The following is a 22,820-nucleotide window of genomic DNA, read 5'->3' as shown; positions in this document are numbered from 1 at the left end:
AGTGTGTATGGGGTTGGGTCAGAGTGGGTGACGTCATCGTAGAGTGCAGCAGATCCAAAAAAGCGACTGGAACTTTTCTTCTGAAACTGCCAGCAAAGCTACAAATGACACTCTACACTCATGATTTTGGAAACAGTTTGTAGCCACGCTTGTCTTAGGTCTCACAATGCCGTCAAAAATGCACAGAGACTCAGATAATAATTTTAAATATTTTTTAAATGCAGCCTGGGTGCTCTCTCTCTGCCATTCAGCCCAATGCAATTTTTTTCAGAGCAGAGTAGCAGGAGCTCAACTTTTAAATCCGCTGGAATGGGCATTATACTTTGTTTGATTTCATCAAAAAATAGTCACAAGTCACAAAAAGGTCCTCTACTTACTTGTTGTGGCTCATTTCTACTCTTTTCTTCTTTTTTTTAAGCATCATTGAAAAATCTCACATTCATCAAAGTCTCAACCTCTCTTCTCCACAACTCCACTGTAGTGTAGTGGGTAAGGTGGCTGCTTGCCAACCCCAAGGTCACTGGTTCGAATCCAAGGGAAGCACTCTTGTTATGTTATGTTGAATTCTGCTCCCCTCCCCCACCCTCAATTGGTTACAGGTGTTCGTTAAGAGACTCATTAATTGCTTGTGCCACAGTTTGCAGCATTACAATCAATGACAACATGCTTATGTGTGTGCTCTCTGTGGCAAAGCGGCAGAGTAAAAGTTTATTGGTCATGAGTTCATGGGTGCGATTCCTGCCTCATTCATGTCGTACTTTCTGCTAGAGACTTCATTCAAATTCTCATCTGTAGACAAACTAATGGCACATTTATACTCTTTTTTTTTTTAAGCATCATTGAAAAATCTCACATTCATCAAAGTCTCAACCTCTCTTCAGAAGTCAGTGAGCCTCTTATACAGGGATTTCTTTTACCCTTCTCTCATTGAATGTAACTATGGTGAAGTGGTTAGATCACTGGGCTGAAGGTTGCAGGTTCAAATCCAGCCCGATCACTTTGTTAGTGAATCATTCCCCCAGTCTTTCTCTGTTGATTTCTGATAACTTGCTCCTTGTTTAAACTGTGTAAACTACAGCTGCATTGGACAGTGTTTGATTTATCACGGTATAAAATTCTGCATGTTTTATCTCCCTCTGTGGTTGAGAGGTTAGTTTGCTGGGCTGCCAATCATGAGGTCCAGGGTTGTGGACATGTTTCTTGTTTATACTACTGCTCTAAGATTTAAATGCACTGGAGCAGCAGAGAAAAGCAAAGCTCTTGAATGATTTGTATCCATCATTTCTTGTCCTGCGCTGCCCACTATGGGACATCACTGGCAGAATTAACCTCCCCTCCCCCGCCTTCAATTGGTTACAGGTGTTTGTTATCTCCTTGATTACTCGTATCAGTTTGCAGCACATCATCACATTACAATGAATAACAACAGTCTTGAAAGCAGTGTGTTCTCTGTAGCCGAGTGGCAGAGTAAAGGTTTAGTGATCATGAGGTCATGGGTTTGATTCCTGCCTCAGTCATTTCACATCATTGCTTGACTTTTGATTCCAATTATTCAGCTGTCATTGGACAGTCTTTGATTCCTCATAGTATAAAGGTCATTGTAACTCAGGTTCTCTGTGGCCATATGGTTAGTGTGTTAGGATACCAGTCATGGAGTTGTGGGTTCAATTTCTTCCTTGGACATGTTTCTTGTATGCCATTCCGCATGTCTTTGTCAATTTATTCTGCTAATTCAGCATGGTTCAGCAATGGCTTTCAGCATTCACACGCATGTTCCGTTGCTGTTTCTAGATATTATTATTATTGTATAGGCTACAACTACAACTACAATCCTAATAAAACATACTAATTCAGTACCAAAGAGACTGATATTTCAAAATGTAGCTACATTCAAATTTAGTTCCTTCTGTCAACCAAAGTATCAAATACACTCATTTCTATCAATATTTATCTCTAATATCTCCTCCAAAGCTGCCTGTCATAGATTAAATTCACCAACAAATCCTTGTGTGATGATAAAATAGATTATAAACTTCAGCCGAAAATACGACCAACAACTGATATATTTACCACTGTCTTTCAACAGAGGTGAATGCATATGCAGACAAAGGTGTTAACAAGACATTTAATAAATGGTAAGGGCCGCTGGAAAATGACTTTCATCTCTAGACCACAGTCCACATCTACTGGAGGCTTTTTTTTTTTCTTTTTTTTTTATAATTTATTAAACAATTATTGATATACTATTTTTTTTAAAATTCAGTAAAATTAATACTTTTATTCTGCACCCCTCTAGACATTCTGTGGATGCATTACTTACTACTTTTTTTTAAAAAATGAATCTTTTTGATGAAAAAGTTGTAGCTATAACCGTTAAATTCATTTAGAAAAAATTATAGTAATTCATTAATGTGAAAAATAAGAAATGTAGCCTACTCTTACTCTGTCCATCTCTGTCTAAGAGGATGGTGTGAGATATCGTGTCGAAGGCGGCACTGAGGTCTAGGAGTATGAGGATGGTGAGTAGGCCAGAATCTGCCGCTAAAAGAAGGTCATTTGTAATTTGAATGAGAGCTGTTTCTGTGCTGTGGTTGGGATGGAAACCAGACTGGAAGGGCTCAAAGAGGGTATTGTTTGATAGATGGTCTTGGAGTTGGCAGGCTACTGTACGTTCAATGATTTTGAGAAGTTAAGAATTTGTGATCTGACAATGTGAGTTCTGTACCGGAGAGATGAAATGGGACAATATGGTCTAAAATATAAACTAAAGGCTGGGAGAAGTTTCAGAGTCCTCCGTGGCTTCTCTGAGTTACAGCGGGGCTCCGTGCAGCACTGCATGTCCATATGACGGTTGAGAACGGAGCTCACTTTTCTTCGTCCAAAAAGACACACCAACAAACATCCAAATACCTCCATAGTGCTCGTCTGTAATGTCCCTCTTCCTGGTCCGTCGCGAGATTTGCGCCGGTGTCAATGCAAATCGCGCAAGATTTGGACCAGGAAGAGCAGAGTGCTGGGAGCTAACACCTTCCTGCCAATGGGACAAGACATGGAAACCAGCCATTTGGCCATAATCCCATTCATACTTACATTCTAAATGTCCATCAACATGAAATTGAAATTTTGTCCTCTGGTGTGTGTTGTGTCCTCTGCTGCACTGCAAAAACTCTAAATCTTACCAAGAATATTTGTCTTATTTCTAGTCAAAACAAATCTCATTCTACCTAAAATAAAACTCATCACATTAAAAGCAGCTTGTTTTTAGACACTTTTTACTTCTTTCAAGCAGATTTTCACTTGAAATAAGTAGAAAAATCTGATAGTGGAGCAAGTTTTTCTTTCTTATTACAAACACAAAAAACTGGCAGATTTTTCTACTTATTTCAAGTGAAAATTATCTAAAAACAAGTTAATTTTTAGGTGATGAGTCTTATTTTAAGAGAAGGGAGATTAGTTTTGACTAGAAATGAGACATTTTGACAAGAAATACGACAAATATTCTTGGACAGACTGTGAGTTTTTGCAGTGTGGAGCCTAGAGCTCATCCCTGTCAGTGCAGGTGGACAGACTCTCGGCAGGTACCGCGATACTTGGTGTTAATCTCGTGCTACCTAAACAGGAAGGTATCATCACACACACACAGCCCTGTCTGCCCCCCTCTCTACCCCTCTACCCCCCTCCCCAGTGCCACGGCTGTGAGCGCATGCGCAGTGCGTCCTGACGCGGCTCTGCCTCCGCACCGCGCAGCGCAGCAGCGACACAGAGAGACACCGAGACAGAAGAGACCGAGACAGGGATTTAAACCCGGATCTAGATCCAGCACCAGCACCAACACCGAGCTCCGCTGCAGCTGCAACTGCAACATCCAGAACCAGAACTGGACCAGAACCAGAACCAGAAGCGGAGCGGACGGACAGCGCAGCGGGGGTCGGCGCACCGGGGAGGCCGCCTGTGTGTCCGCTGCAGACGGGGAGACAAAGCAGGCAGAGCCGCGATGAGGCCCCGCGGAGATCCAGACCAGCTGTGACCGAGTAGAGCCGAGCCGAGCCGAGCCGAGCCAGGTCCAGGTCCAGGTCCAGATGTGGGCCTGCTGCTGCTGCTGCTGATGTCCTCACGGTCTGTCTGTCCTCCACCTGGGGCGCAGCGACGACAGCGACCACATCCACATGCTGGTGGGACACACACAGGCTGAAGAAGAAGGAGAAAGAAGAGGAAGAGGAAGAGGACACACAGAGACATCAATAATAAATAAAACATCCGCGGGACAAACAGAACAGAACAGAACAGAAGACGCTCTGACTGACTGACTGGGACACAACAGGACATTAAAGGTACAAAAAAACAAAAAACAAAACTGTATTAGACATGAAAAATAAATCAAAAAAGGACAAAAAGACAAAGAGCAGAAGTGGACAGACTCATGTGGGCCTTTTAAAAGCCCTGTGTAGGCGCTAAAGACAGGAGGACATGGACTAACGGTGTGAATAGTGGTAGACAAAGACACAGACACAGGAGGACACGTGATATCTGACTGAACTGAAGGACATTTAATAAACACAGGACACAGACACAGCGTTTTATCTGATCATCTGAAGACATAAAACCAAGACAACAAAGACAAACGTTGAGGAAGACATGAAGACACTCTGTGCATGGGGATGTAAAGAGACAAGAAGACATTTTTGGGCATTTGATGTAGCTGAGACAAACAGGACGTAAATGAGACATTAAAGCAGAAGTAAGGTGAATGTTTGTGTTAATATAAGTCTTAAATAGTTGTATCTTCCGACAGCAATCACTTCTATAGAGTGTTTGGTCTGAAACACGGGTCTGTCAGTCCCTCTGCTCTGCTCTGAGCCCAGGAGAAAACTTTCCTTGTATCCTACAACCTTTATCCAATGAGGAGAGAGAACGGCATAAAGGGGCAGTCCTCTCTGTGTGTGCAGCCAAGGGATGCGCCTGAATGTGGTGACGTAGCGACGAGGACCAATAGATCCATGACGAGGGCGGGGGCTGCTAACTCCATCTGCTGACAAGACGTTATGGTGCGTTCAAGGCAACTCGTAACTCGTGTTTTTCCGACCTGTGAAGTCGTACCAGTTCGATCTGGTACGAGTTCACGGGTCAGAAGTTACGAGTGGCCGTTATAGTGACTTTCACCGGTAAAACAGGTCGGAGAAACATGAGTGGGTTGCCTGGAACGCTACAAAGTCGTAAGTCGTGACTTGAAGCTGTAATTTACGGTTTCAAAAGCCTGCCTGGAACGCAGCATTAGCCTAAACCACCGGATCGCTTACTTCTGCTTTAAATGTCCACAAAGGACATTAAGACATCTCTGTCTTTAAAACAAAGATCCTGGCAGGACATGCAGAGAGACACATGAGGACATTTTCATGATTAGTATTTTCAGAATAGACAGTGGACAAAGGACAGTAGACACCAAAGAGACAGATTAATAAACATGGACGCACAAAACGGAGACAAAATGACGACATGAGGACAAATCAGACAGTGACTAAATGATGTCTAATGTCCACAAAAACCCTGTGTAGGTGCTAAAGACAGGAGGACATGGACTAACGGTGTGAATAGTGGTAGACAGAGACACAGACAGAGGTGGACACGTGATATCTGATTGAACTGAAGGACATTTAATAAACACAGGACACAGACACAGCGTTTTATCTGATAATCTGAAGACATAAACGTTGAGGAAGACATGAAGACACTCTGTGCATGGGGATGTAAAGAGACAAGAAGACATTTTGGGGCATTTGATGTAGCTGAGACAAACAGGACGTAACATTAAAGCAGAAGTAAGCGATCCGGTCGTTTTGGCTAATGCTGCGTTCGAGGCAGGCTTTTGAAACCGTAAATTACAGCTTCAAGTCACAACTTACGACTTTGTAGCGTTCCAGGCAACCCACTCGTGTTTCTCCGACCTGTTTTACCTGTGAAAGTCACTATAACGGCCACTCGTAACTTCTGACCCGTGAACTCGTACCAGATCGAACTGGTACCACTTCACAGGTCGGAAAAACACGAGTTACGGGTTTCCTTGAACGCACCATAACAGTCCTCGTCCCTACGTCACCACATTCACGGCGTTCCTTGGCTGCACACACAGAGAGGACCGCCCCTTTATGTCGTTCTCTCTCCTCATTGGATAAAGGTTGTAGGATACAAGGAAAGTTTTCTCCTGGGCTCAGAGCAGAGCAGAGTGACTGACAGACCCGTGTTTCAGACCAAACACTCTATAGAAGTGATTGCTGTCGGAAGATACAACTATTTAAGACTTATATTAACACAAACATTCACCTTACTTCTGCTTTAAGATAAAGAACTGATTTTAAGTACAACGACAGATTAATAAACATGGACAGACGCACAAAACAGAGACAAATAGTGACTAAATGATGTCTATAATGTCCTTTTGTCCCATGTCCATTTTACCACAGATGTTTTAGAAGAGGGGACTCGTTGTTGAGACGTGTCGAGGACGCCGGTGGTCTGGACTCGTTCTGGCGTAAAGGAGTCCTCTGTTTCCTGACGCTTTGGATGTGAAGACGACCGAGGGGACGACATGACCTCCCTGAAGTGGACTTGTCTCCCCGTGTCTTCGGTAGTCCCGGTCCTGGTCCTGCTGCAGGTCCAGGTCCAGGTCCAGGTGCTGGTCCTGACCTCCCTCGGCGGCGGCTCGGTGTCGGCGGCCCGGTCCGACAGGAACGCCGTGTCGGAGGAGTATGTGGGCGCCACGGTGAACGCCACGGTGCTGGACGGACGGGGACACGCCGTCCACACCATGAGCAGCGACGACGGCACGTACGGACAGAACTCACCCAAAGTCGACACGCGGGGACTCGTCATCGCACCGGCACCGCACCACGGAGGTACAGAGGACACACAACACAACACAACACAACACAACACACAGCAGAGGACACAACACACAACACAACACAACACACAGCAGAGGACACACAACACAACACACAGCAGAGGACACAACACAACACAACACAACACACAGCAGAGGACACAACACAACACACAGCAGAGGACACAACACAACACAACACACAGCAGAGGACACAACACAACACACAGCAGAGGACACAACACAACACAACACACAGCAGAGGACACAACACAACACAACACAACACACAGCAGAGGACACAACACAACACAACACAACACAACACAACACACAGCAGAGGACACGACACAACACAACACTGTAAAAACTCAAAATCTCTCCAAGAATATTTGTCTTATTTCTTGTCAAAATGTCTCATTTCTAGTCAAAACTAATCTCTTTCCACTTAAAATAAGACTCATCACCTAAAAATGAACATGTTTTTAGATCATTTTCACTTGTTTCAAACTAATTTTCACTTGAAATAAGTAGAAAAATCTGCCAGTTTTTTGTGCTTGTAATAAGGAAGAAAAACTTGCTCCACTATCAGATTTTTCTACTTATTTCAAGTGAAAATCTGTTTGAAAAAAGTAAAAAGTGTCTAAAAACAAGCTGCTTTTATAAAATGTGATGAGTCTTATTTTAGGTAGAATGAGATTTGTTTTGACTAGAAATGACATTTAGAGTTTTTGCAGTGCAGAGGACACAACACAACACACACCAGGGGACAAAATTCAATTTCATGTTGATGGACATTTAGAATGTAAATATGAATGGGATTATGGCCAAATGGCTGGTTTCCATGTCTTGCCCCATTGGCAGGAAGGTGTTAGGTAGAAAAACAAGACAAAGCTTTACCAATAAGAGAAAACAAAGGGACTGTGAGTTGGGACCACATGAGATCAATTAGCAAAATGTTGGTTCCTGTTGCAGAATGCTGTACAACATGCTTAAACCTGCAGCACAACTCTGTTCTAACATGCTCTTTATAAAGGGCTGGGTTGTGTTGCACAAACACACACCCGAGGACACAACACACACCTGAGGACACACTACTCTGTGCAGTGTTTCCTTAGTATTATCAGTGTCTTTAGTAGTGAAGTCTCCTATAGTATCTCTGAGGTCTTGTAGTGTGTCTTTGTGGTAATTTAGTGTGTCTTTGTTGTCTTGTGTCTTTTTGTCACAGTGTAGTGTCTCTTTGTTGTATTGTCGTGTCCTTATTTAACAGTGTAGTGTCTATTTGTAGTAGTGTAGTGTCTCTTTGTAGTATTGTAGTGTCTCTTTGTAGTGTTGTAGTGTCTCTTTGTAGTATTGTAGTGTCTCTTTGTAGTGTTGTAGTGTCTCTTTGTAGTATTGTAGTGTCTCTTTGTAGTGTTGTAGTGTCTCTTTGTAGTGTTGTAGTGTCTCTTTGTAGTGTTGTAGTGTCCTTATTTAGTAGTGTAGTGTCTCTTTGTAGTGTTGTAGTGTCTCTTTGTAGTGTTGTAGTGTCCTTATTTAGTAGTGTAGTGTCTCTTTGTAGTGTTGTAGTGTCTCTTTGTAGTGTTGTAGTGTCCTTATTTAGTAGTGTAGTGTCTCTTTGTAGTGTTGTAGTGTCTCTTTGTAGTGTTGTAGTGTCTCTTTGTAGTGTTGTAGTGTCCTTATTTAGTAGTGTAGTGTCTCTTTGTAGTGTTGTAGTGTCTCTTTGTAGTGTTGTAGTGTCCTTATTTAGTAGTGTAGTGTCTCTTTGTAGTACTGTAGTGTCTCTTTGTAGTACTGTAGTGTCTCTTTGTAGTGTTGTAGTGTCTCTTTGTAGTACTGTAGTGTCTCTTTGTAGTGTTGTAGTGTCTCTTTGTAGTGTTGTAGTGTCTCTTTGTAATGTTGTAGTGTCTCTTTGTAGTGTTGTAGTGTCCTTATTTAGTAGTGTAGTGTCTCTTTGTAGTATCGTATTGTCTCTTTGTAGTATTGTTGTGTGTCTTTGTAGTGTTGACCTCTGGCTAAGCCCCGCCCCCTCCACTCACTCGGACAAACAGTCAACGTTCGGTGACAGTTGCTATGGCAACAGCTGTCACAGTAGAGACATTTCACAGGAGACAGAAAGATTAAATATCATGTTGAAGTCACTAAAACTTCACTTAACTTTACTGCTATGGCTGTCGGTTGCAGCGAAACGACGATAGCAACGGGCTAACTTCTGTTAGCCTGTCTATGGGGTTTTACATTATACGTTAGCATTAAGCTAGCGGACTTTATGCTTAGCTGTGATACTGGCTACATCTAAACATCTCTGACAATATGTTGCCTCAAATACGTTGTTGACTTAACTTAGAACAGATGTAGACATCCTTGTTAAGTTTATCCAGGTTTAGTTGGTGTTGTGGTCTACTGCATAACTTTATCCAGAGCAGACACTTCTCTCGGTTGAGATGTGGTTTAGGAAAAGGTTAAAAAAAATCCCCCCTGTGGCCTCTCAGGATACCTAGTGTCAGAGTTGCATGTGCCCCATGAACACCGTTTGACCACTTTAAACTTAAAATGTCAAGAAAAAACATATAAAAACGAATGAAAACTGACTAACTGCAATGCATTTCAATGGACGTGGAAGCAGAGAATGTCCGAGTGTATGGGCTAGCTATGCGCACTGTGATTGGCTCATCGTGTTTGGGGGCGGGGCTTAGCCATAGGTCAATTGTAGTGTCTCTTTGTGGTATTGTTTTTTTCTAGTATTGTTGTGTGTCTTTGTAGTATCGTAGTGTCTCTTTGTAGTATTGTTGTGTCCTTATTTAGTATTGTTGTGTGTCTGTAGCGGTGCCCCTGCGCTGCCCTGTCTCAGTGTGAGTGTTGTGTTGAGACACTGCAGAGGTCCAGGTTGTGTTGTGTTGTGCTGCGTTCAGGCTGCTGAAGGTCGCAGTGTCTCTGCTCTCGAGTGTCAGATTACAGTCAGACGGTCCAAGGACACTGCAGCTGCTGGACGGACGGTCGGTCGGTCGGCAGCGTCTGATTGGTCCACGGAGACAGAGCTTCACTCTCTGGTTATCGGACACAGTGAGACCACCGGTCCACCAACACTGACCCAGAAACCCAGGGACAGACTCAGTCACCGTTGACCTGACCCCAGGACAAAGCACATTTTACCCACAATCCCTCCTGTTAACACATTTTTACATCCAATCAACACGCAGCTTTTCCTACGGGTTAAAATGGAATTTGGAATTTTAGTTTCAGTTTATTTTGAAATCTGAAATCTCCTTTTTTAGACGATCTAATTGATTGATAAGTGGCCTGGGCAGAGCAAAGCATGCTGGGACACTGAGGTCCAGATCCAGTAGCCTAGAGTGCACTGCAAAAATTCAAAATCTTTCCAAGAATATTTGTTGTAGTTCTTGTCAAAATGTCTTATTTCTGGTCAAAACTAATCTAAGACTCATCACCTAACTAAAAATTAACTTGTTTTTAGATCATTTTCATTTGTTTCAAACTAATTTTCACCTGAAATTAGTAGAAAAATCTGCCAGTGAAAGCAAGTTTTTTGTGTTTGTAATAAGAAAGAAAAACTTGCTCCACTATCAGATTTTTCTACTTATTTCAAGTGAAAATCAGCTTGAAAGAAGTAAAAAGTGTCTAAAAACAAGCTACTTTTAATGTGATGAGTCTTATTTTAAGTATAATGAGATTTGTTTTGACTAAGACAAATATTCTTGGTAAGATTTAGAGTTTTTGCAGTGTGGGTCAGGATTCTGTCCTCTCGACTCGCCGTGACTCTGACCATGTGACCTCTTCTCCTTCAGTCACTGATTATGAATTATTGATTATTGATGCGGCCGGTAAAGGGATCGAGCTGGACTCTAGTTGCATCATCCTGTATATGAAGGCTTCAGGGACCGATGTGGTAACCATGGTAACTGTGTGTCTCCTCAGTGGTGGACCGGCAGGGCTGCGACCCCAACACTCGCTTCCTGGTCCCTCCCCGGACCGTCCACTGGGTGGCGCTGCTGCAGAGAGGGAACTGCACCTTCAAAGAGAAGATCCTGAAGGCGGCGGCGTTCAACGCCACGGCCGTCCTCATCTACAACAACTCCACCGACAAGACGGTCAAGATGGGACACGAAGGTGGGGGACGCTAACACACACACCCGTTCACCCGTTCACCTGTTCACCCACTAACCCGTTCACCCGTTCATGTTTATCGTTTAGCTTCTATTATTTTCACATAACATCTGTTCCTGTAAAGGTTGTGACAGAGGAGGAGGAGGAAGGAGGTGTGTGTGTGTGTGTGTGTGTGTGTGTGTGTGTGTGTGTGTGTGTGTGTGTGTGTGTGTGTGTGTGTGTGTGTGTGTGTGTGTGTGTGTGTGTGTGTGTGTGTGTGTGTGTGTGTGTGTGTGTGTGTGTGTGTGTGTGTGTGTGTGTGTGTGTGTGTGTGTGTGTGTGTGTGTGTAACAGTAACTTCCTGCCGATCGATGTCAACTTCTAAATATAGTGAGGAATGTGTCATTAATTGATGAGGTCACAGTGACCTCACACTGTGTAGGGATTGTCGTGTGTGTGTGTGTGTCTGTGTGTGCGACATGAGCTCAGAATGAAATAATGAGGAATGAAACTGAATGGACTGAATTGTAAAACAAGCATCTGTGTGTTCGTACTACAGTAGCCTACTGTGTTGATGCTGTAGCACGCTGCATCATGTTTTACCGTTGCTCTGATGTTACACAGTTATTACAGTGAAGCCCCTGTATCCACCTTTTACCCAACGTCAAAAACGTAAGCCTGTTTTGCCGGTTTTGCTCTTCCGGTGGAATTTTATGTTTACATTTCCATGGTTTCGGTAGTCGCGGTAAATGCATGGATTTCTTTTTTTTTCTTTTTCAATGAAAATCTGTAAAACAGAAGCCAGTTTTGCCCATAGATGACGTTCGGAAACTTGTGGATAGAACGAATCTCCTTGTTGTTTACAACTACTTCCGGGTAGAAAACCAGCATGAGAACAATAGTGACGGACGAGAGTTTCGCTATATATATGTATCATTTTTCATATCAATATATCGCCGTTTAGACTAATCTGATGTTTAAAGTTTATAAAACCAGTGATTGGACAAACATTACTATTTCTGTGTGCACATGTTTGTAATTAGTCATGGTTATCATAGATTAGCCGGGCTAACGGTTAGCTACCTGTTTAACTTTAATAACTCAGTGACTCAATAAACGCTCCATGAAAAATATTTTCTCCAGCGGATATCTGAGTTCCAACATGACTGAGCTAACTGGAGTAGTTTCATGTCGTGTCCCACAACGGGAGGGTTTTAACAGCTGACGTCCTGGTGTTAGCTTAGCTACCGCCGTTAGCTTAGCTGCTGCCATTAGCTTAGCTACCGCTGTTAGCTTAGCTACCGCTGTTAGCTTAGCTACCGCTGTTAGCTTAGCTACCGTTAGCTGTCCCTGTCAGCTGAGCCACTGATGCTTTCTAGACACTGTGATTCCCCCAAACTGAATAAATACAACACATAGCAACACAAAACACACACACAGAAATAGTAATGTTTCTTCAATCATTTCAGATTTGTCTAAACGGTGATAGGGCGTGAAAAATATGATATATAGCTAAACTCTCGTTCGTTACTATTGATCTCATTCAGATTACGTGCTGGTTTTCTACCCGGAAGTAGAATGTAAACAACAAGGAGATTCGGTCTATTAGTGCTGATCCTGGTCCTGGTCCTGGTCCTGGTCCTGGTCCTGGTCCTGGTCCTGGTCCTGGTCCTGGTCCTGGTGCTGATCCTGGTCCTGGTCCTGGTCCTGGTCCTGGTCCTGGTTCTGATCCTGGTTCTGTGTGCAGGTACCGGTGACACGGTGGCGGTGATGATCACAGAGGCGTACGGGAAAGAGATCCTGGCTCACCTGGAGAGAAACTTGACGGTCCTGGTCTCTCTGGTGGTGGGTCAACGAGGTCCCACCAAAAACATCAACAGAGGCTCGTTGGTCTTCGTCTCCATCTCCTTCATCGTCCTCATGATCATCTCCTCAGCCTGGCTCATCTTCTACTTCATCCAGAAGATCCGCTACACCAGCGCCAGGGACCGCAGCCAGGTAACACACTGACATGGTCGTGTAAATAAAGGGCTAAATGCTAAAGCACAGATTTGATTTGATTTGATTTACAGCTACATACTGTCATAGTAATATAAAGCTAAAGGGCTAAATGCTAACACAGCGTCATATCTGAAAGGCTAAATGCTAACACACAGCTACATCCTATCACAGTAATATAAAGTTAAAGGGCTAAATGCTAACACACAGCTACATACTAATATCTGAAAGGCTAAATGCTAACACACAGTATACTATCATAGTAATTTATAGCTTAAAGGCTAAATGCTAACATACAGCTACATACTATCATAAAGTTAAAGGGCTATATGCTAACACACAGCTACATACTAATATCTGAAAGGCTAAATGCTAACACACAGCTACATACTATCACAGTAATATTAAGCTAAAGGGCTAAATGCTAACATACAGCTACATACTGTCATAGTAATTTAGCTTAAAGGCTAAATGCTAACACACAGCTACATACTATCATAGTTATATAAAGCTAAAGGGCTAACATGCTAAATTTCAGCTTCAAACTTCAAAACTTTAAAATCATTTATTAGTCTCCTGTGGGAAAAATGTATCTCGGACAAGAGCAGTGCTGCTTCACAACAAGACAAAACAGTACAAAAGAACAGCTGCAAGAAGTACTAACTGTACCGACACACAAGCATTCATACACATCATCACACAAGCTGCTCAAATAAGAAGCTCATAGCATTGTTCATCACTGTTACTGACCTCTGACCTTTGTGTCTCAGCGTCGTCTTGGTGACGCAGCAAAGAAAGCCATTGGGAAGTTGACGACAAGGACAGTGAAGAAGGGCGACAAGGTAAACACATCATCTTCATCATTCATCTGTCTTTAGCTTCATTAGCCTCATTAGCTCTAAGAGCTAGTGCAGCGGGACCCAGACTCAGAGGTTAACGGTCACTGGAGGATGAGGAGTTGATGAAGAGTTGAAGAAGAGTTGAAGAAGAGTTGAAGAGTTGAAGAAGAATTGATGAACAGTTGAAGAGTTGGAGAAGAGTTGAAGAAGAATTGATGAACAGTTAAAGAGTTGATGAAGAGCTGATGAAGAGTTGATGAAGGGTTGAAGAAGAATTAACGAAAAGTTGAAGAAGAATTGATGGAGAGTTGAAGAAGAGTTGATGGAGAGTTGAAGAAGAGTTGATGAAGAGTTGGAGAAGGGTTGAAGAAGAATTGATGAAGAGTTGAAGAAGAATTGATGAAGAGCTGATGAAGGGTTGAAGAAGAATTAACGAAGAGTTGAAGAAGAGTTGATGAAGAGTTGAAGAAGAGTTGATGGAGAGTTGAAGAAGAGTTGATGAAGAGTTGATGAGCTGATGAAGGGTTGAAGAAGAATTAACGAAGAGTTGAAGAAGAATTGATGGAGAGTTGAAGAAGAGCTGATGAAGAGTTAAATAAGAATTAACGAAGAGTTGATGAAGAATTGATGGAGAGTTGTTGAAGAGTTAAAGAAGAATTGATGAAGAGTTGAAGAAGAGTAGATGGAGAGTTGAAGAAGAGTTGAAGAAGAGTTGATGAAGGGTTGAAGAAGAATTAATGAAGAGTTGGAGAAGAGTTGATGAAGAGTTGAAGAGTTGGAGAAGAGTTGAAGAAGAATTGATGAAGAAGAGTTGAAGAGTTGGAGAAGAGTTGAAGAAGAATTGATGAAGAGTTGAAGAAGAATTGATGAAGAGTTGAAGATGAGTTGATGAAGAGTTGAAGAAGAGCTGACGAAGAGTTGAAGAAGTATTGATGAAGAGTTGAATAAGAATTAATGAAGTGTTGAAGTAGAGTTGATGAAGAGTTGAAGAAGAGTTGAGGAATTGATGAAGTGTTGAAGAGGAATTGATGAAGAGTTGAAGAAGAATTGATGAAGAGTTGATGAAGAGCTGATGAAGATTTAAAGAAGAATTAACGAAGAGTTGAAGAAGAGCTGATGAAGAGTTAAAGAAGAATTAACGAAGAGTTGATGAAGAATTGATGGAGAGTTGTTGAAGAGCTGATCAAGAGTTGAAGAAGAGTTGATGGAGAGTTGAAGAAGAGTTGATGGAGAGTTGAAGAAGAATTGATGGAGAGTTGAAGAAGAGTTGATGAAGTGTTGAAGAAGAGTTGATGAAGAATTGATGAAGAGTTGAAGAAGAATTGATGGAGAGTTGAAGAAGAGTTGATGGAGAGTTGAAGAAGAGTTGATGAAGTGTTGAAGAAGAGTTGATGAAGAATTGATGAAGAGTTGAAGAAGAATTGATGGAGAGTTGAAGAAGAGTTGATGGAGAGTTGAAGAAGAGTTGATGAAGAGTTGAAGAAGAGTTGATGAAGTGTTGAAGAAGAGTTGATGAAGAATTGATGAAGAGTTGAAGAAGAATTGATGGAGAGTTGAAGAAGAGTTGATGGAGAGTTGAAGAAGAGTTGATGAAGAGTTGATGAAGAGTTGAAGAAGAGTTGATGGAGAGTTGAAGAAGAGTTGAAGAAGAATTGATGGAGAGTTGAAGAAGAGTTGAAGAGGAATTGATGAAGAGTTGAAGAAGAATTGATGAAGAGTTGATGGAGAGTTGAAGAAGAGTTGATGAAGAGTTGAAGAAGTTTTGATGAAGAGTTGAAGAGGAATTGATGAAGAGTTAAAGAAGAATTAACGAAGAGTTGAAGATGAGTTGATGAAGAGTTAAAGAAGAATTAACAAAGAGTTGAAGAGGAATTGATGAAGAGTTGTTGAAGAGCTGATGAAGAGTTGTTGAAGAGGCCCCAGACTGTGTGTTGATATGTTGTTGTGTGTGTGTCACAGGAAACGGACCCGGACTTCAACCACTGTGCCGTTTGTATCGAATCTTATCAGCTCAACGACGTCGTTCGCATCCTGCCCTGCAAGTGAGTCACTGTCTCCACATGGTTCTCATCCTGTACTTCTGATCCTGGTCCTGGTCTACACTGCAAAAACTCAAAATCTTACCAAGAATATTTGTCTTATTTCTAGTCAAAACAAATCTCATTCTACTTAAAATAAGACAAATCACAAAAGTATCTTGTTTTAAGACACTTTTTACTTCTTTCAAGCTGATTTTTACTTGAAATAAGTAGAAAAATCTGATAGTGGAGCAAGTTTTTCTTTCTTATTACAAGCACAAAAAACTATCACAGTAATATTAAGCTAAAGGGCTAAATGCTAACACACAGCTACATACTATCATAGTAATTCACACAGCTACATACTAATATCTGAAAGGTCAAAGAATTTCACGGTGCGCAGAGGCTCATAAATGTAGTGTGAAAACACTTCGCTTTTCCAAAACTCCTCGTTGTCCCTTTAAGTGAAAAGAGATTAGTTTTGACTAGAAATTAGACATTTTGACAAGTTTTTGCAGTGTAGTCTTAGCTCTGGACATGGACCTGGTTCTGGACCAGACTCAGGTCCTGGTCCTGGTCCTGGTCCTGGTTGCTGACCACTTGCTGCCTGTCTCTGCAGACATGTCTTCCATAAGGTGTGTGTGGACCCGTGGCTGAACGAGCACTGCACCTGTCCCATGTGTAAACTCAACATCCTCAAAGCGCTCGGCATCATGGTCAGTCACCGCCGCTCTCGCCTGTTAAAGCCCCGCCCCCTTCCTGTGTGATGCCTGTTAAAGCTCCGCCCCCTGTCTGTCCTCTGTCCTCTGTCCTCAGACCAGTCTTCCCTGCGTGGACAGCGTGGTGCTGGACGTGGAGCGTCTGGGCGTCAGTCAGGCGTCGGGCAGCCAGAGGGCGCCGCTGGGCGACAGCAACCAGCCGTCCATCAGCCTGGAGCCGCTCAGCCCCCCCCACCCCGAGGCCACGCCCAGAACGCCTGCTGACATCACCATCGCTGTGACCAGTAAGAATGCAGCACCACATGACACCGCAGCATTTCAAAATAAAATGCTGGATAGACTACAACATGGAACATAGAACAGAACATGGGTTGTGTCCGAAATCCCTCCCTCATTCCATACTCACTATATAGTGAATTCAATATAGTGGACTATATAGTGGACACTACTACGCCGCACAGTTAATGACGTATTACGTCGCGTAATTAAAACGTTCCGACCGCGATTGTAACGGCCGGTGTAGGTACCATGGATACAACCATGGTAACGGCCGGTGTAGCATAGAAAAGAGGAGTAAAGCAATATATTAAGCTGTAATATATATATTTAAGCATCAAAGATGTTCAATCAAACCCACATAGTTTGAAACAACGTGTCACAACTAAGCATAAAGTCCACTAGCTTAATGCTAACGTATAATGTAAAACACCATAGATGGGCTAACAGAAATGAGCCTCACTATCCAGAGTCTGTGGTCAGTTTATAACGCTTGTTAGGAAATTTGCTCCTTCGTTTGTTGTGGGAGTCTGTGGAAGCCGCGACCGGACAACTCTGGCAGCTGGACACATTTATTGAGGCTGCTGCACTACTGCATTTATTTGGTAGCTACACCGGTCGCTACTGCATTTATTTGGTAGCTACACCGGTCACTACTGCATTTATTTGGTAGCTACACCGGTCACTACTGCATTTATTTGGTAGCTACACCGGTCGCTACTGCATTTATTTGGTAGCTACACCGGTCGCTACTGCATTTATTTGGTAGCTACACCGGTCGCTACTTGCATTTATTTGGTAGCTACACCGGTCGCTACTGCATTTATTTGGTAGCTACACCGGTCGCTACTGCATTTATTTGGTAGCTACACCGGTCGCTACTGCATTTATTTGGTAGCTACACCGGTCACTACTTCATTTATTTGGTAGCTACACCGGTCACTACTTGCATTTATTTGGTAGCTACACCGGTCACTACTTGCATTTATTTGGTAGCTACACCGGTCACTACTGCATTTATCTGGTAGCTACACCGGTCACTACTGCATTTATTTGGTAGCTACACCGGTCACTACTGCATTTATTTGGTAGCTACACCGGTCACTACTTGCATTTATTTGGTAGCTACACCGGTCACTACTGCATTTATTTGGTAGCTACACCGGTCACTACTGCATTTATTTGGTAGCTACACCGGTCACTACTGCATTTATTTGGTAGCTACACCGGTCGCTACTTGCATTTATTTGGTAGCTACACCGGTCGCTACTTGCATTTATTTGGTAGCTACACCGGTCGCTCTGGGCTGCTGTGGTAACGGCCATCCGTGACCGCAATGCATGATGGGATATCTTGCTCCGGTTAGTGACCATCAGATGTTCACTACATTTGGCGGTGAATTGTGGGATAGATTCAGTCACTATATAGTGAACATTAATACTCACTAAACATTCAGACACCACTACAACAACTGGTCACTATGTAGTGAGTAGGAGGGATTTCAGACACAGACATAGACTACAACATACAAGTTGGTTGCACAGACGTTCTTCTGCATTGTCTCAGATTGTCCACCAGGTGGAGCCAGATGATATCAACATGTGATGTCATCAGATGAACCTGATTCAGTTCAGCTCTGTTCAGTTCAGTTCAGAAAACTTTATTTATCCCATACGGGCAATTCAGTTTACAGCTCCCAGCAACACATCCAACAATCATTCACTGGACAGACGACTCAACACTCAACTCAACAATCAGTTCAACTCATGGTTTCCCAACAGCGATGTCATGTACATGTGCAGATATGCAAGAGTATTCCAGAGTATTCCAATACGGAAAAGAATGAATAAATAGGATAAAGTAAATAAATAAACGACAAAAATTGGCATTCATCAACCTAATAACGATGATTGAGATTGTAATATGAAGAGATAAAATACTGTAATGTGAGTAGTGACTCCTCTGACCTCATCTCATCACTCTGACCTCTGACCTCTGACCTCGTCCAAACATAAAGACAGACCAGACCAGTGTAGTAAATGTAAATGTTTGTAGCAGCAGCTGTTTCCCATGATGCATTTGGTGAATAAGGTGTCACCCAGACCTCATGAAGGGGTCGCCGCCACGAGCCAGAAGGTTTTAATCGTTCTGATAGGATCAACCAATCGATGTATATAAAATATTACCTCATTCTTTTCTGTTGGTTGATTATAGATCATAGAGAGTCTGATCACATCCTGATCGTCCCTCTAAACCTGAACAGGTCTGGGCTGATGTGGATCTGGTCTTTCTTTTCTTTCTTTTCTTTATTAGGATCCACATTAACACCTGCAGCAGCATCGGCTATTCTTCCTGGGGTCCGACACACACACAACATACACATAAACATTCACATATACACATTAGAAACACACATTTATACATGACACAACAAGAACAAACAACAAGGCTCCCTAATAATGAACAAACCACAGAAAAAATCTGACAGACATTTGACAGACAACACAACACAGACATCATCATGTCTCTACTCAGATTCCATTCTATACTTCAATACCTTGAGTACACCCGCAAAGTAAATAAATAAAAATAGATAAATCACATAATAAGCAGTGACTGTCTGAAGTGACTGTGACCATGCACTTCAACTACTCATACACATACACTGCAAGAAAAAGGGTACAACCCCAACTGTAACCAGTCCTCTTCATAACCTCAATATATTAAATCATATTTAATATAGATAGAGAAGAGAAACTGTTTTAACAGCAATTTAAACCGATCTTTGTTACTTTCATGAGCAATATGAACTGGTAGAGAGTTCCAGGCAACCATAGCTCTGTACTGAACTGTTCTCTGAATTCTACCTGTTCTCACTCTCTGCAATATGAACCTCCCTTCTGATGGACTTCTTGTTCCATAACTATGTTGGGAAAAATGGGAGTGTAGTTTGTCATACAATAATTATCTGATCTGGACCTGGTCTGACGTGGACCTGGTCTGACGTGGACCTGGTCTCAGGAGCTGCTGACTGACTGACTGACTGTTTGTTTGTTTGTTTGTTGTGTTTCCTCTGCAGGCGGCGGCCACTTCTTCAACAGGAACTCCATGTCTCCTCGCAGCGTCGTCTGTGAGATGGAGCTGCCAGACATTCAGGCCTCGCTGGACCTTTATGACGACAACAAGTCCTGAGGACTGTTGTCATGGTTACAGCCCCCCCCCCTCCCCCCTCCCCAATACCAACACCAACACCACCACCACTGTCTCCTCTCAGTCTGCTGATGGAGGGAGGAGGAAGTGTTTCCTTTAATGACAGGCTGGACGGACTGTTGAGCATTTATACCATTGAATATCTTCAGACTGAACGTGGTCTCTAGAGAGTCCTGGTCCTGGTCTGAGAACTAAACTCCTTAGCTGGACACTCACGTCTTGTATTTTACCTAGAAGAAGTGGAACTGGAGAAACAACTAGAACTGGTGGACAGGTTCAAATCCTCCAGATTCTGGACAGGAACCAGAACTTACACTGCAAAAACTCAACATCTTTCCAAGAATATTTGTCTTATTTCTTGTCAAAATGTCTCATTTCTAGTCAAAACTAATCTCTTTCCACTTAAAATAAGACTCATCACCTAAAAATGAACTTATTTTTAGATCATTTTCACTTGTTTCAAACTAATTCTCACTTGAAATAAGTAGAAAAATCTGTTTTTTGTGCTTGTAATAAGAAAGAAAAACTTGCTCCATTGTCAGATTTTTCAACTTATTTCAAGTGAAAATCAGCTTGAAATAAGTTTTAAAAAAGTGTCTAAAAACAAGCTTCTTTTTAATGTATAACTATGTATGTATATGTATAAATATACTTATTTTAGGTATAATGAGATTTGTTTTGACTAGAAATACGACAAATATTCTTGGTAAGATGTAGAGTTTTTGCAGTGTGAACTAGAGGTGTTGAAGTCATTTATTCTGAACAAGGTTACAGGGTTTTGTTTAAAGGGTTCTTCCAACGTCTTCTGGGTTGTGAAGAGGATTCCTGACAAAGCGTGAGAGTTCCTGAAGGTGTTTCCATCGTGTGCCCGAGCTCCTCTAAAGATTTCCTGAAACATTTATTGGATCCTGAAAGGGCTCGTGGGTTCTTTTGAAAACTTTCTGGAAAAGTTTTTTTTTTTTTAGATCCTGAAAATGTTCCTAGAGATGTTTCTGAGTGCCTAAAAAAATGGTTGTTGGGTCCAGAGAGAACTGGTCAGTAGGATTTAGGAATCTGAGCAGATTTAAGAATCTTTAACTCTTTCGCGACCACACTCACATCCGCTCAGGACCACATGTTTTTGGCTATTTGTTTACCTTTTTTCTCACGTCGAAGCGAACTCTGTACATCACCTAGAAACAAACGGTTTTCACGTGATTGAAGAGTGACTTTCCAACGTGCTCCTCGAAAAAACGGCGAGTTTTTCCGCCGTTTCGTTTGTGAGTACGAAGGAGAAGAAGAGAGCTGGGTTTCTCCAAAAACGGAGCTCCCGCTCTAGTTTCAGAGAAAAATGCACCTTTGTGTCAAGTGGCAATCTGCTCATTTTACCGCTACTCTGCAGTGTGGCGTCTCCCAAAGTTTTACATATCAGAGGACCTGAGAGTGTCTATTATCATCATCTGTAAAAAAAAAAACGGTTTTGACGAGTTATATCGTCAATGGTCGCGAAAGAGTTAATGAGGTCTTTCCTGTTCGGGTCTTAAAAGGAATAGTATCATTTTTTTAAAATGGGGTTGTATGATCTACAAATAGCCCCTAAGTACTTTAATTGCAGTAGAAGACTCTCTGCACTCCTCCCGTTAGCAACGCCAGCCCATAATAGCCCTGCCCAGAGATTTACAACATACAGTGTTGTGAACAGACCCAAAGAAACGGCCTATTTTCACGGCCTAAAAGAAGTTTTACCTGAAAAAAAATACACAGTTCCATTGTTCGCTATAATATAATTTTTTCCAGCCCTTCAAAGTGCAGGAAAAACACAGTTTTTATTTGGACCGAACCAACTCACGTATCCCTCCGCCCAGGGTTAGCGCCCGTCGATCAGCAGTTGGTTAGGTCCAAATAAAAACTGTGTTTTTCCTGCACTTTGAAGGGCTGGAAAAAATTATATTATAGTGAACAATGGAACTGTGTATTTTTTTCAGGTAAAACCTCTTTTAGGCCGTGAAAATAGGCCGTTTCTTTGGGTCTGTTCACAACACTGTATGTTGTAAATCTCTGGGCAGGGCTATTATGGGCTGGCGTTGCTAACGGGAGGAGTGCAGAGAGTCTTCTACTGCAATTAAAGTACTTAGGGGCTATTTGTAGATCATACAACACCACTTTAAAAAAAATGCTACTATCCCTTTAACCCAGGTCTCTAGAAATGGCTGTTGTCTTCCAACCCCACAGCTGTTAGACCAGAACCAGAACCAGAACCAGAACCAGAACCAGAACCAGAACCAGAACCCAAGTTACTGTGAGTGTTCCCTGTAACCGGGCCTCCTGATTGGCCGACGCGACGGACAGTTCCTTCCCTCTCCGACACTCGTGGATTTAAGTCACAATCTGGATGAGTCTGAAGACCTGGACTGTAACGCCTGTCTGACGACTAGAGAGTCTGGACCAGGACCAGGACCAGGACCAGGACCAGGACCTGGACCAGGACCAGGACCAGGACCAGGACCTGGACCAGGACCAGGACCAGGACCAGGACCAGGAGGATGATACAACCATGTGAACTTTAACAGTGTTATCTCCTTCCCCCTCCTCTTCTTCCCTGTAGCAGGAACTTGTTTCTCTGTTGAACAAAGAGTTGTTGTTGTTAGATTTAAAGGAGCAGTCCAACTTTTCAGGGACCCTCTCCCTCCCTCCCGACCGCCCGCTCCAGACCGGGACCGGGACCGGGACCGGGACCGCCGCCTCAGAAACCAGATCAGGACTTGAACCTGAGTGAGACAGAAATGGGAAAAAAAGGTGA

The 22,820-nt window shown here is 42.6% G+C and overlaps 1 protein-coding gene across 1 annotated transcript; it reads left to right on the top strand.

Annotated features, from left to right (window-relative positions):
* The first annotated feature begins 3,732 nt into the window (after positions 1-3,732).
* rnf130 (ring finger protein 130) lies at positions 3,733-20,132 on the top strand. The gene is made up of 9 exons (XM_083980418.1): positions 3,733-4,331; positions 6,459-6,890; positions 10,814-11,005; positions 12,729-12,979; positions 13,750-13,821; positions 15,778-15,860; positions 16,456-16,552; positions 16,653-16,839; positions 19,911-20,132. Exons 2-9 carry the CDS (start codon positions 6,584-6,586, stop codon positions 20,021-20,023), a joined length of 1,302 nt encoding a protein of 433 aa, XP_083836544.1. The 5' UTR covers positions 3,733-4,331; positions 6,459-6,583; the 3' UTR covers positions 20,024-20,132.
* Positions 20,133-22,820: the final 2,688 nt, after the last annotated feature.

This window comes from Trachurus trachurus (assembly GCF_905171665.1).
Source record: "Trachurus trachurus genome assembly, chromosome: 10".
NCBI lineage: Eukaryota > Metazoa > Chordata > Actinopteri > Carangiformes > Carangidae > Trachurus > Trachurus trachurus.
Note: the sequence above shows the minus strand (reverse complement) of the source record. Positions and strands in the feature narration are given on the sequence as shown.